The following is a 14,788-nucleotide window of genomic DNA, read 5'->3' on the forward strand; positions in this document are numbered from 1 at the left end:
CTTTGGTCAACTTTGGAAAATGGAAAAACTAAAGCTGCCATTTTATAAATCCTTACCTTACATGAACAAAATGAAGAAAGTTCTTTTTTATCTTTATTATTTTCCGAGCAAATCGCAGGGGAAAATTTTTTAGACACATCCTATATTTCAAATTTTTTAAATGTTATCTTATCTAGGATCTGATGGTGAACATCAGGGTGTATATCATAATTGACTTTTAAGTCACGATGCGAGTGCACATTTCACTTAATGAGATTTACAGGAAATATCCTTGCTGCTGTTAGGTAAACAGTTGTTTAAATTGTATAATTAAATAAAATACCTTTTAATTTTAATTTTAATTTTAATTTAATGTTTCAACCAAAATGTTTTAGGAAAAAAATTAAGATAGAAATTCGACCCTGTTCTTAAACCAAAAAAAAAATATTTATAAAAAAGTTCGATCATGTTTTTTTAACCAAAAAAATATTTACAATTTTGGTTGAGTTAGACATGTTTTGCCCTGAGGGCATCTCAGGGCAACTCTTCAGTTACTGAGTGTATCTACATTTTGTGGAGATAATGTAGAAATATTAGCAAATCTGAATCCTAGCGCCATCTGTGAGTGATCCATCGAACTAACAAAGATCAGTACAGCATTTTACAAACTCTGATACAAATCTTTGTTTTAAGTGGAAAACACGCAGTAAAGTATTTGTGTAAGCATTCTGTAGGAATGCCAGCAAATAATATTTCACCTTCCGGGACTGTAAAACTGGAATTTCCTTGATATCTAATCTGAATTGTTTACCAAGTCTTCCAAGAAATAGAATAAACCGGAAACAATCACACACCATTCCTCTCATTAAAACACAAGAAAAACTGAAGTGTAAAGGAAGTAATAAGCTGATGTGATTGGTAACACATTCATAAGAGCAAATTGTGTTCACACTCCACATTGCCATGGAAACAGCAAACAGATGCTATATTTTTAATACCTCTCACAACATTCCAAGCGGTATGAAGTGTAAATATGTTATATTAGTAAATATGCTTGAAATCTTTATTATTTTTGTCCATAATCAATGAATTATGCGTAGTTTATGCGTATGCGTTTATAATAGTTTGTTGTTTTCTCATATTTCAGTTGCACTTGGCGTTATTAATATAATATTGAAAATATATAGAATAGCAGGCAGCCCGACGGCACGCCCGCGGTAATAGTAATTACATTATATCGAATAGTTTAATATAATAATCATTTTAACATTATTGAAAGTTCAATTGGTAATCGTAATTCTCCCAACGTGTTCACAACGTGTTTGTGTGTTTCTTTTTGCCCGTCATCATTGTAACAGTCATAAATTTAATTAGAATCTTATTTGTTTGGTACAAATTTATACGATTTATATACAATGCACTTTGAATCAGTTGAAGTTCGCCACCTAGAAGGGGAAAGTAATTTACAAAACGTTGCGTTTCGTGTTGGTTGAGTGGACTTGTGTGTGGTGTGTGAGTAGATTGCTTATATTCCACCTTCACAAAACAAAACACAAGCGCATCGTGTGTATTATCAGCGGATATCGATTGATAGCATTATCAAATGCACAGTGAGAGTCGTCCGCCACATGCTACACTTATCATCCTTATAAATAAAAAAATACATTATTCCAATGTTCAATATCTATCTATCTAGCTAGCTAAAATATGTAGGTAGTTATGCAATATGTGGGGATTGACAAATGGTTTCACATTTAAAACTATTGCGAATTATTCAATTAGAATTGCAGAACAAGACCGAAACGGAGTTTGAATTATTTCGTGGGGCTGATCCTCTGCACATATCTCATAAAAACGAACGATTAACGATTAAAAAGTCTCCGCACGCACTTATCACACATCAGCGCACTAACTTCAACGATATAGAATAGCGGGTTGTTTCCAGTAAAAACATGCGCGTGAAATGATATTCCCCATACACATGTCTCTACAAAATGACACACTTGAACGGGAAGGAACCACGGCCGCGGTTCAGGTTCAGCTTGTTGGACTTCTTGCTGCGGCTCGATTTATCCTTGCGGATCTCGCGCACGAGCGTGTAAAAGGCGTCGTCGACGCCCATCCGCGTCTTCGCCGACGTCTCGACGAACGGTACACCATACTGCTTTGCAATCTAACAACAAAAACATAAATTAATATAACTTTTAAAGTGAGTTCACTAATCTACCGCTAGATGCTTGTTATTCTAAGGTTGCCAATGGCAACCAATAATAAAATGATTATTACTTCTCTAGCTTGGTTTGTATCAACCGCCCATGCGGAGAGATCGCATTTGTTACCAACGAGGACCATCGGCACCTCTTCAGCGTCCTTGACGCGTTTTATCTGCTCGCGATACTGACTAATATCTTCGAAACTCTTCGCTGAGTTAACGGCGAAGACAAGGAGGAAGCCTTCGCCTGTGCGCATGTATTGATCACGCATCGCGCTGTACTCCTCTTGGCCGGCGGTGTCGAGGATGTCCAGCAGACACGTTTCGCCATCAATCACCACCTGCTTGCGGTAGGAGTCTTCTATCGTCGGGTCGTACTCGTCGACAAAGTGGTTCTGGATAAGCTGGATGGTCAGCGCGGACTTGCCGACGCCGCCGGCGCCTACCACCACCAGCTTGTATTCGGTCATCTCGCGCGCCTGCGGACCTTCACGCCCCAAGTGTCAACTCCGCCGCCGCCGCCGCCGCCGAAGACTCGAACTCACGCGCACGGATCTTTCAGCTGCAGCGCTCCCGCATCCAGCCGCCGATGACGAGGCGAATAATTAAACTCATTAATAGCAATCAACGGCGGGCGGTCGCTCGCTTTCTAATTGCGACCATGCATGCGCGGGCTCCGCTTGCGCACTACTGGCACTTGATGCGCGCACTACGTGATCACGAACACTTATTGGCAGGGTGTAGCTGCAATCGGCCGGAAAGTTGAGATCTACGAAGTGCCCTTGTTGTTGTATACTAATCGTGGTGATTTTGTGCTCCCTGGTGGCCTTCTACTTTGTGCATTCGTGTGCGTACTCCACTCACGAAAGCAACAAACCTACTGAAATGCTTACTACACTAAATAGTCGAACGCCAGCTGTGCAGTGCTGCCAACTGCGGCGCGCACCAACACCCATCGATCAGATTCTCGCTTTTTAGTTGTTTTCGTGATTCATCCACAATGCAATGACTAAATTTTTGATTTTTCACTGGAATTTATTACGCATCACATGTTTTATGCTTTATGAACTTTCAGGCGTCTATCGTCTTTAACTGAAACAAACAAACATCAATAGAATTGCTCATCAATACAATGCACGTACAATTTGTTTAAAAATAACACAATTTGTGAGTAATGTACAACATAACGTACATTATGTTATATAAGTTTAATTGTTTTAGTATGAATCACAAAAACGGATAATCTAAACATAAAATACAAAGATAATTGCTATTTTTAGTCAATTTAATCCCCAAAATATAATCTCTACTAACCAAAATTATCATGATTTATTTTTAACGTTATATCTGCAAGCAAAGTACATTTTTGTTTCAAAACTGTTTATTATTATTATTATTATTAAAAATTATTACCAAAGTTCTAAATTTGAATTGAGTCTAGTCAAAAACACTAGGGACAGCAACTGTCAGAGAAACAACCAAACACAACAAAGTTAGGCAATCCACATTACACTTTAACCAAACTTTTATTGACTTATCAAATATTAAACGTTGCAAACCGTTTGCAAATTGTATGAAACAAATGAAAATAACTTTTGAAATGTGTTGCAATTCATTGAGAGTGTGATTATATCAATTATAAGGTTTGTAACACTTATTATTTGGTTTCTTAAATGATCTTTTAATTTAAACTATAATTTTTAGTATGGGTCGAGATAGAAATGCATCTCCTGAGAAGTCACATCACTCAAGAAATTACTACAGGGAAAGAGACAGGCACCATCATAGGTCCAGGAGTAGCAGTAGAGATCGGTGGAGACGTAGCAGGAGCCGAAGTCATAGTAATTCAAGAAATAGATACCATGATAGACATGAAAAACATGACAGATATAAAGACAATAGAGATAGCTACAATCACCATCATAGAAGAGATGAGTCAGTAAATAATTATGGAAATAATGCTGACAAAAGTTTTCATGGAGGACATAATAGTCATGGAAATCATGGCAATCATGGCAAATTTGCTGCTGCAATGCACAAACATAAAAATCTATCACAAGAAGAGGAATTTTTTGAGGCAAGAAGGCAAGAAAGAGAAATAATTGGCATGCAGGATACTTCTGTGGTTTGGGCACAATCACCACCTCCAGGATTGTAAGTTATTTCATAACTTTTCCAATTTAAATGTTTAAAACACTTATTTTCCTACTTCAGATGTGCATCAAGTGATGAAGGTCAGAATGAAGCAAAGAAAAAAGAATCCAAAATGAAGAAAAGCAAGAAAAATAAAAAGGAAAAGAAGTCCAAGAAGAAAAAAACCAAAGAGAAGAAAAAGAAGAAAGACAAAAAGAAGAAAAAGCGAAAAGAATCCTCGTCTGAATCATCTTCATCTAGTGATGAAGCGGATGAATGGGTCGAGAAAAACGCCACAACGTCTTCCAAGATTAAGAACAGAAGACGATCATCGTCTTCATACAGTGATGATTCTAAGGATGGTGTAGTTGGCCCGGAACTAAAATCACACAGCACGTCGTTAACGCACAAAGAAATGGGCAAAGCTCTACTACCAGGTGAAGGAGCAGCGATGGCTGCTTACGTCGCCGAAGGCAAACGCATTCCTCGCAGAGGAGAAATCGGCCTCACCAGCAACGAGATCGAGGTCTACGAAGCGCAAGGTTATGTAATGTCCGGTAGCAGACATCGGCGCATGGAAGCCGTGCGTATACGAAAGGAAAACCAGATTTACTCCGCTGATGAAAAGCGCGCACTAGCAATGTTCAGCAAGGAAGAACGCTCGAAGCGAGAGAATTTGATTTTGGGCCAGTTTAAAGAAATGATCAGTTCAAAATTAGCCGATAAAAACAAGTAAAATAGAATATTATATTTAATTTTATTCGGTATGACATGTTTTAAAGTTTAATTTGAGTATTATGCTGAAGGTTTCTGAGTTTGCTCCAGCCAGTCATCAAAACCTCCTTGGTAGTTGCTTGTGCTGTGAAAAACATTGAAACAAATTGTTAAAATTGCATTTTTGACAAAGAAACATGAAGGATGTTTATATGTAAAGGTATTTACTTTTTATATCCTAAATTTTCGAGTATTTTCATCGCCTTGGCGCTTCGAATGCCTGCTTTGCAACTGAAAACCATGGAGTTGTTCAGATCAGGTTTATTGCAGCCATAAAGTTGTTTGAATTCTTCAGGAGTTAGTTGTTTGAATGCATTTTCTACATTTCCAACTATAATATACAACAATTTTAATAAGAAATTTAAAAAAAAAAACTCTTATATTTACGTGGTATGTTGATACTTTTCGGTAAAACGCCAACTTGTTGCAATTCACTGGGCTCCCTCACATCAATCAGCAAAATATCATCAGGCAGACTCTTCACTTGCTTAAAATCAACAACTTTGGGTACCGTCGTTGACTTGGACATGTTTCCAACTAAAGTTAATACGATAATAAGTTAATAATACACATAGACTTAAAATAAACACGATTAAGTTGCGATTGGAACAGTTTTACGATTGTTTATTATATGCAAGAATAGTTATGATACAGTTTGAGTTTCGCATTGTGGCTGACACGATTTGTCCTGAAACGCGCCGCAGGAGTTATACTGATTGGTCCATTCTACATAACCACCGGGAAAATTATAAACTCTAAAAAACAACTTAAACTAAGCAAGAATATTTAAATTTTTCATTTTTAGTACCGATCATAGCCTAGACTATTCACTATATCATTGGCGTCGGAGTTAGCGTCATTACAACCTCCAGAAATGATTATTAGATCGTGTTTTCTTGGCAACCTACGGTCAAACTCATCCTTGAAATCTTTCTTGCTTTGCGTTAACTTATCCTGCAAACAGGACACTGAAAATAAATGATTTAATGTAACTTTGAATAATTTTATGTAAAAATAACTAAGCAGGGTGTCTTTTTCATTCTGCGTTTATTAATATTTATGGATTTGAGCAACTATTGCCATATTGAAGAGGATTTATTGGAATCTCGGATGTAGTTGGTACTGGGTAAGCATCCCCAGTAGGCTCGCATGAATTAGCAATGTTATGGCTGCAATATGGCGCAGGTGGCGGTCTGCACTCTTTGTCCCTTCGCTCGAAGTCTTCATAACCGCCGACGTAATCTCTGACTCTAGAATTGATGTGGGAAATTGATTTCGGAGCGTTGTGTGAAAATGAAATTACTTTTTGAATCCTAGAAAACAGAGGATTTCGCAGGCGGGCGAGTTGGGCATTCCTGTGCGGCCGGTAACGATGATCAGAGTGCGTTTTTTCGGTTTTGAGTGATTAAATTCATCCTTAAAATCTTTCCTCGACATTTCCAGCTTCGAGCGCAAGCATCCCACTAAACAGAATTAAATTTGCTCTCACAGGGATAAATTTACAAGCATAAAAAGACACCCTGCGCAATTCAACAAGAAAATTACGAATATTTACATGGAATGTTTACGCTGGTAGGAATCAGACCAGATTCAGCGACTTCTTGTTTTGACCGCACGTCGATTATCAGCGAATTGTTTTTCACTGCCTTCTGCACATCATCATAGCACACAGATTTGCAAAATAGGTGATTTTGTTTATCACTTTTACACTCTATAATTTACTTTAATAACAATATGTCTTAAAATATATTTAAATTCATACTTAGCACCAGTATGCAAACCAGAAACAAAAATGGCAGCTGTAAATTCTTCATTGTAACATTTATCTGATATAACACGGTATAAAATATAATATAATGTTTATTGACAATTATAATAATTTATGTCAATATATTTATTAAAAATCATACTTTGTTTCTTGTGATATTTCAAAATTTACTTTTTTCTCGCAGAATGGCGGTTAAACGTATGCAACCAAATGTACTTAAAACTGATCAAACTATACCGCTCTTAGGTTATAAACAGGTATATGTACTCACATTTAATCGATGATTTTACCAACAAATCGTTGTTGATTAGCGTTGTTTGAAACTTGTGAGCGCGTAATGCTCCAAAAGACACTCGCCGCAACATAACTGAGATTATTCTCCTTTCGTATATCTTTAAATTGAAGCAAATGTACTGTTAAATTTTGGTCCTGATAAGCTTGACAGCGATGACCTTGATAAGGAACTTTACAACTTGAGTAAAATACCATTACAATTAAATGAAGAAAGCAAATGTGGCGTGCCTAATAGCTGCTTATGCTTCTCTGCAAGCACATTACAATAATCTAACTGTAAATTTTCAAACTACGTTCGTGTCGAGCGTGATTCAGGCGATTCAACCAGCCGTTCATCGAAGAAAACCAACGGTAAACCACCTCTCACTTATTATTCACAATAGCAGCCCGTTTCTTCCTTCTGTTTGTACAAGAAAAATAATAATCATTGTGAACAATACGGTTGTATTAAGAAAGTATTTGTATTGTAGGCGTTTCAGTTTGAAATTTCATAAAAATTGCCTGGGCGAAAAGTAACGAATTGCGTTCGTGTGTGTCCGCGTTCGCACACATTGGCAATTACGTCATCACACATCGCGGTTCGCGCAGCCAGCACGGGCGAGCAGCGCCAGAGAGGATAATGGTGGTCGCGGTGTCGAGACGGGGCGTCGCATACGAAGTGTAGTGTAGTTTCCTAGTTATAAAACACCGGCTTGCGGAATACAGCACGACGCCGAATCTGCGGGGTGCATCGCGACGACCGACCACGCAGCGAACGCATGCTAGGTAAATCATTTCGGCGACATTCATTTGTTTCACATTCGTGGACTGAAGATCAAACGATCCCACGTTCGTGGACGTTTATGCCGTTCGATTTGTGGTTATTCTTGTTGGAAGTCTCACACAGGTGCTCTGTTGACCTTAGAACTAAATGACGTTAGCAAAGCGTAGGGAAAATTTGTATATCGTGGGGTTGTTTGTGTGAAACAACACGAAAGTTAATGAAAATTCGAGGCCGATCGGCGGATTTAATTTATTGCAATGAATCATTGCTCATATGGTGGATTGGTGACATTCATTTCTCCCACTACGAAGCAATGTTTTACACAGGGTGTTAAAAGAGTTACATTTTATTTGAAGATTTATTGCATTCTTGGTGCAAGCGCCGGATCGATATTTCTCATTCTTATAATACACGCGGAAACATAAAAGATGTGAGATAACAATTTAATTTTAAAAGTTTTTGATGCCTAATTAAAATTCCGTTCACATTTTTTCCACGTTTGCTAAGCCAACGAACGTGTAAAGTGTAAAGAATGAATTTTCTGAATTAATTAACCACCTTCAAGGTCATACACACGCTGATGAATTAATATTTATACATATTTACTTAACACTTGATTTCCCACTGGATTCATAAGTTTTTGTTATTTTTATTTTGTAGATGTCTACGATGTCGGATCGCAAGGCAGAATTAGAGCGGAAGAAGGCGAAGCTGCAGGCTTACAGGGAGAAAAAAGACCGCCTGAAGCGCGAGAAGGAACTGAAGGATGTGGAGGAAGCGACGACGCGGATGGGAGGCACGTCCGACCGACGCGATCTGGATGAAATGCTAAGTTCCCTGGGAGTTGCGCCCGTCTCCGACGTGCTCTCCAGCCTCTCCACCGTCAACTCGCTCACACCCGACCAGAGCATCAACCATACGCCCGACTCTTCCCTGCAGCCAAATAGTTTACCCAATAAGTAAGCATTCCACACCTTAAAAACACCCAAAACCCTAAAATTTGATTAAAAACTAATCTAAAACATTGCTTTCTTTAGTGTACATACTAGTAAGAAGAAAGCACCGCTCCTGAGTGTGGTCTCCGTGCAGAATGTGAACATCCCGCCAGCGGAGGTCGTGCACTACACGAAGCAGACGCAGACGACGGCTTCCGGACATGAGCGCGACGGTAAGCACCTGTTATTTATCCTTACAAAAACAATCTCACAGTGTTCGTTCAAAAGTCACCAAAAAACACATCAATTTTTATGCCAATATTTAGTGCCTGCTCTTATATTATAATTTAATTATTTATCTCTCTAAGTTTTAAGTTATGAGTTGAATAAGTTATTTTCTTTTCGGGGTTTCAAGATTATCAAATAAGACTCTAAATAACAGGAAACTTACATATCTATATTTATTTTATTTATTTTTGAATCACAACAACGTGATTTTAAAGGAATTTATTTGTTGGTTGTTATAACTAAGTTGGCTGCACTAATATTCGCTTCGTTTGGTTTTTATTTAGTCTTTTTTACAAGTTTTTTTCTGTTTTTATGAAGTTTTTACTATTAACACAACGCATAAAGATACAACACGTTTTTTTACTCTAGCGAATACTAATTGGCGCAAGAAAAGCATTCTTCCATGTGCCTGGTTGTCAATTTTGTTAACATGCCATCATTTAGCGGTGCATAGAAGACGAGCGAGCGACATTTATTCATTATCCTCACACCGCGCGCAAATTCGTAATTAATGTGTATCTCTAATCGTTTGTCCTGCACCTGCCGCAGCGGGAACGTCTGCAGTTCTAACAAAGTGTGAGTAATAATCAAATTTTCAATACTTAGTTGTGCACAAACAATCAATCAGGCATATCGTTGGATTGTTTTTCTTTTTGGACACACACACAACGACACCACCAAAAATAGATTTGCAGCGTTTGAAAATCGAGCAAAACTGTTTTTAGTCCCTTCACCCATTCACCACTTTCATCTCTCATCTTGTTTCTCATATTGAGTCTCATGCTATGACTGAAAACAGTTTTGTACGCCTAACGATTAGTGAACCGTGTGTGGTGTTTGATGTGTTGCTAACAAGGATCTTCTTCTTCATCTTCCTCCTCTCTTAAAGGCTACATGGAGGATTGGTGGAGGCCGCGCAAAGGTACGAGTGTCCATGTTTGCATTCCCCGTGTCACAATTTATGTGTTGTAATGCTTCAAAACGATCGCGGTTCTCTCTGGAAACGTGTGTTTTTTACAGACTTGACTCGCACCACAAGCACAATATTACTTACTGACGGCATGCACTCGAATCTTTTACATTTATACTAAAACCAGCTCAAAGTAATCAAATAACAATCAAATTATATATTAACTCCTAACGATTTCATCAAATTTATTCCAAGTGTAGAATAATTTCATTTTAAGATGTAATTTATAGGATATGTACGTTTCCGTCGTTGTTTAGCGTAGCTGTAGACTAGATTTAAAGTTAGGTTATATTCAGATAGTGCTAGGTTATGTCGTTTAGTCGACGTGCAGTTTACAAGTTAATTAAAATTATCTTTTTTTCCTTTCCTGTCTCCTAGCTCATGCAACCGATTACTACGGTAAGTTTATGATTTTATTCAATTTGTCTCTGGATTCTTTTGTTTTTGTCGTTTTTGTCCCTTCAACACTGTTTAAGTACATCATCTCTCACACACACAGTCATTGTCCATTTGATTTCGTTTATGTTTTGCAAACGTTCTTCTCTTCGTTTATTACTTTCGCTTTATGCTTTTCAAGTTTCACTTAAACCGATGATATCCTTGGGATTTTATGTTTTTAACAATTCCCACTCATGTGACACAAAAGTCACGAATGGAAGCAGTGCTGATTCGCTTTCTGCAATTAATCAATACTGTTTCTATTCTTATACGTGACGTCACATGGAACATCTCGCTTCTGACTAACATAACGTTTATTTATAATATTTATTTAAGATATGAATGTGATTGATTTGATTGGTTTCTTCGCTGCACACTGGCTGTATTATAATTTGACCACCACCATTTCTCATCAAATCACTGCTTTTGGTTTTCGCTTCGGACGAATCTCTTGTAAAATTGCGACTCCTAGAACATTTTGCAAACGATACCGCCTTTATAACTTGTTATGACTCTACTGGTGTGTGACTTTTGTATATATTTATCGAAGATTTTTCAGTGGTTGACGCACTTCTAATCATTAATCGTGAGGCACTCGCCGTATTTGACGCACTAATACAACTAATCTATATTTTTGTTGAGTTTTCGCTGATTAGATAAAATTTTCCCAAAATTTTGTGCTAAAAATTTATGAAAATTAATTTTTCTTCTGCGTAGACAAAATTTTATATTCCAAATTGGTGCAGCCAATGAGTTTAGACAACCTGTTCATTGATATATAATCTCGTCCAAATCGAAAGGAAATCGTTTGAAAAGTGTTTCTCTTGAATTCACACGCCCAAAACACGCAGATTATCAGTAAAAGTAATTGATTGTTCCCCCCACTAAAGGTTATTATCGAGACGAAACATTATACTACGCAAAGAAAAGAGCCCCTATGCAAACTGATGAACATGTATTTATTTCTTTTCCCCATCAAGACGAATACAATCTAAATCCGGGTTTAGAATGGGAGGACGAGTTTACAGGTAGGTGGTTTTTCAAAGGAAACCATCCCTAATAATAAGTACTACATACATTTATTATTTAAAACCAAAGAAACAATTGTTTTTATCATTTATTGTGCACAAACATTTTTATGATTTTCTAAATTAACGTACAAAGCTTGAGTAATATCCGCACCGTAGCAACTCTTCCTTCTTTCTGATGCTTTTTAGTTTGATATTTGATGATTATTTTGTTAGTTTTGATAGCTAGATAATAACCAGTCGGCTTTTCTTTTATGCTTTATTGGCAAAAACGCAAATGGAGCGGTGGCTTAGTGTTTCAAAGCGTTGCATGCTTATTATCATGAGGGAAATGAGAAAAATCATCGATGTATGAATGTTCTTAGTATCAGGAATTAGTATACTCCCGAGTTTCAACTTGTTTATCTATGATTTTCGTTGTTTTTTTACACCGTATGTGTCGTGTTTTGTGATTTTACGTGTATGGGTATGTGAGGTGTGTGTGCGAATGTGCCTTGCGTTTGATGGCGAATGCGTTGAATGTACATGCGCTGAGAGCGGACAGCTTATTCACCACAGTTTTGACGTATGACGACCCACAAGGCGAGGACGAGGAGGGCAGCCTACCGCATCTCGGCGGTTTCGGCAGCAAGCTGCCGCCGGGCATCCTTCCCCACGGTCTACCCCAGGTCAAGGAGGTGCAGCCAGCCGTCACTGCGATGGAGCAAGCGCAACAGGACATTAAAAAAGAAGCAAAAGAAAGTAAGCCGTGTTTTTTTTTCAGCTTTTATTTATATTTTTATTAATTTTTACTTTAAAATTTCAGTTAGGGAGCTAAGTGAAGAGGAGAAACAAATGATAATCCTCTCAGAGGACTTCCAGAAGTTTGTGGATCGCGCCGGCAGGATAATGGAGCGCGCATTAGGTGAAACTGTCGATATTTACGCGGATTATTCTAGAACTGAAGGAGAGGAAGGCTTGTAAGTAACTTTTACACTTATTACAAAAGTTTTTGGTACTGAAACTTTGTTGTTTGTAGAGATGAGAAGTCTCATCAAAGAATATCACTCAATCGCTGCTTCTTTGACGAGAAATGGTCAAAGAATAGATCGGTTACTGCACTCGACTGGAGTGCACAATATCCGGAGCTCTTACTAGCAGCGTATAATAATAACGAGGTGTCTCCGAATGAACCGGATGGAGTTTGTTTAATTTGGAACACAAAGTTTAAGAAAATGACGCCCGAGTATATATTTCACTGTCAGAGCCCGGTGCTAACGGCGAAATTCGCCAAGTTCCATCAGAACTTGGTGCTGGGCGGCACCTACTCGGGACAGATTGTCCTGTGGGATAATCGAGTACAGAAGAGGACGCCTGTGCAAAGGACACCGCTATCTGCTGGTTCACATACTGTAAGTTTTTGGTTTTATAAATAAGTTTTGTTTTTATGTGAATTTTTTTTATAGCAACCAGTATATTGCATGCATGTCGTTGGGAGTCAGAACGCCCACAATCTGATCTCGATCTCGAACGACGGTAAGATGTGTTCGTGGTCGCTGGACATGCTCAGTCAGCCGCAGGAGGTTATTACGCTCGTGCGTAGTCAGAGCAGGCCCGTGGCGGCGACCTGCCTCGATTTTCCACATTCCGACGTGAATAATTTCGTCATTGGCGGCGAGGAGGGCTCCGCGTTCTCAGCGTGTCGCCATGGGTCGACTGTTGGTATTGTCGACACGTACGATGGTCACCATGGACCGATTACGGGCATAAGTGTTAATAGCGTGCAGGGCGGCATTGATTTTTCACACACGTTCCTCACCAGCTCCATGGATTGGACAATGAAGCTGTGGAGCATCAAGGATCAGAAGCCGATTTATTCGTTTGAGGATAATGGTGATTACGTGATGGATGTTGCATGGTCGCCGATTCATCCAGCGTTGTTTGCTTCGGTTGACTGTGGAGGAAAATTAGATTTGTGGAATTTAAATCAAAACACTGAGGTGCCAGCGGCGACTGCAATAGTTGAGGGTAATCCTGGTTTAAATAAAGTGTCGTGGACACCTTCGGGATTACATGTAACAGTTGGAGATACAAATGGAAAGATTTTGGTTTATGATGCTGCTGAGGTAATTGTAAAATTTATATTTTTTAGGTATTGTTTTATAAATATTTTTATTTTCAGGGTTTCGCACATCCGAGAAATGATGAATGGAATAAATTCTTATACACGACACAAGAACTACGCAACAATCAAGTAGATGAAGAACTAGAAAAATTGAATTTAAGCATTTCGAATACGCCGCTTTCTAGCATGAGCTCGTTGGGGACGAGCAAACTCATGTAAAACCGCTTAGGAATTTGTTATTTGATTTTGAAAAGCCGTCAATTTCTAGCGCCGAGCGTCAAAGAACGAAGTGTCATATTCTGTTTTCTTCTTATTTGATCTTAACCGCCGAAGTCAGCTAACCACTATCACGAGAATTCGGCTCCGTAACTTTTTTCGCTGCATCTGCATTCAACTACGCATAAACTAGCTTCTAATCTTAACGAACTGATATTTAAACCAAGCAAAGCACAGAAACAGATATTTATTGCGGTAATATTACACCTACAGGAATTAGTTCAAAAACGAAAATCCTCTCAAAAGCTCTTCACTTGTGGGTAAATTGTTGGGGCGATAAATACGGGAACATTTTACTGTTAATATTGTGAGCATTGTGAGAAACGAATGAAGTGTGTTGTACATAGCGCGCTAATTTATTATTATTGTAACGTTTTGCGATGCGTCGAGTACGTCTTACGAACTCTTCTTTTTTTTTACTTAATATTATTAACGTGTTAATTTCTTCCTATCCGGTGATTATTTCTTGTGAAACAAGCGAGGCGAAAGAAGTTTGTAATTTGCGTTCGGTTCCACTTCGATTTGTTGCGTTGAGTAATTTTCTTGTTTATTGGTTATGTATTTGTATAAATCGTACAGAAGAAATTTTGCTATCCGAACATGAATGACAGACATGTGCGAAAAGATTAATGAAAAGTGATCTAAAATGAAAATAAACAACAGATTTAAACAGAGTTTCTTAATTTTGATCTACCTAAGCAAGGCATATAAAGTTGCATAACTTTTTTTCAAACAAATTTGCACTCAGTAACTAAACTAAAGCAAACATGGAGTAATTGGATGCTTTGAGACTTTTGTGTGGTTTGTATTCAGCGTATAATAGTTC

General features: G+C 38.2%; 4 protein-coding genes across 25 annotated transcripts; 2 read left to right on the forward strand and 2 right to left on the reverse strand.

Moving 5' to 3' along the window:
• Positions 1-1,028: 1,028 nt before the first annotated feature.
• On the reverse strand, positions 1,029-3,101 carry LOC135790587 (ras-like protein 1). Its single transcript, XM_065300857.1, has 2 exons — positions 2,266-3,101; positions 1,029-2,152 (listed from the first exon to the last, which is right to left on the reverse strand). The coding sequence occupies exons 1-2, from the start codon at positions 2,659-2,661 to the stop codon at positions 1,967-1,969; spliced, it is 582 nt and encodes a 193-aa protein (XP_065156929.1). The 5' UTR covers positions 2,662-3,101; the 3' UTR covers positions 1,029-1,966.
• A 519-nt stretch (positions 3,102-3,620) lies between these two features.
• Positions 3,621-5,257, forward strand: LOC135790586 (NKAP family protein CG6066). The gene is made up of 3 exons (XM_065300856.1): positions 3,621-3,834; positions 3,896-4,345; positions 4,406-5,257. The coding sequence occupies exons 2-3, from the start codon at positions 3,897-3,899 to the stop codon at positions 5,058-5,060; spliced, it is 1,104 nt and encodes a 367-aa protein (XP_065156928.1). The 5' UTR covers positions 3,621-3,834; position 3,896; the 3' UTR covers positions 5,061-5,257.
• Positions 5,063-7,068, reverse strand: LOC135790825 (uncharacterized). Its single transcript, XM_065301103.1, has 8 exons — positions 6,861-7,068; positions 6,654-6,809; positions 6,402-6,561; positions 6,158-6,348; positions 6,007-6,066; positions 5,486-5,635; positions 5,267-5,429; positions 5,063-5,183 (listed from the first exon to the last, which is right to left on the reverse strand). Exons 1-8 carry the CDS (start codon positions 6,910-6,912, stop codon positions 5,120-5,122), a joined length of 996 nt encoding a protein of 331 aa, XP_065157175.1. The 5' UTR covers positions 6,913-7,068; the 3' UTR covers positions 5,063-5,119.
• Positions 7,069-7,744: 676 nt separating this feature from the next.
• On the forward strand, positions 7,745-14,636 carry sw (short wing). 22 transcript variants are annotated; one of them, XM_065300826.1, is made up of 12 exons: positions 7,745-7,925; positions 8,584-8,882; positions 8,961-9,091; positions 9,696-9,722; positions 10,036-10,068; positions 10,495-10,515; positions 11,445-11,582; positions 12,141-12,323; positions 12,388-12,541; positions 12,601-12,973; positions 13,028-13,687; positions 13,744-14,636. In XM_065300826.1, the coding sequence occupies exons 2-12, from the start codon at positions 8,584-8,586 to the stop codon at positions 13,903-13,905; spliced, it is 2,181 nt and encodes a 726-aa protein (XP_065156898.1). In that variant the 5' UTR covers positions 7,745-7,925; the 3' UTR covers positions 13,906-14,636. The 22 variants fall into 22 exon arrangements, with proteins under 22 accessions (XP_065156898.1, XP_065156899.1, XP_065156903.1 ...); XM_065300827.1 differs by having other exon boundaries at positions 7,746-7,925; positions 12,165-12,323; XM_065300831.1 differs by having other exon boundaries at positions 7,746-7,925; positions 11,535-11,582.
• Positions 14,637-14,788: the final 152 nt, after the last annotated feature.

This window comes from Atheta coriaria, unplaced genomic scaffold (genome assembly GCF_025399875.1).
Source record: "Atheta coriaria isolate IRGN ID8LTWV9N9 unplaced genomic scaffold, Caltech_Dcor_3.1 hic_scaffold_4_pilon, whole genome shotgun sequence".
NCBI lineage: Eukaryota > Metazoa > Arthropoda > Insecta > Coleoptera > Staphylinidae > Dalotia > Dalotia coriaria.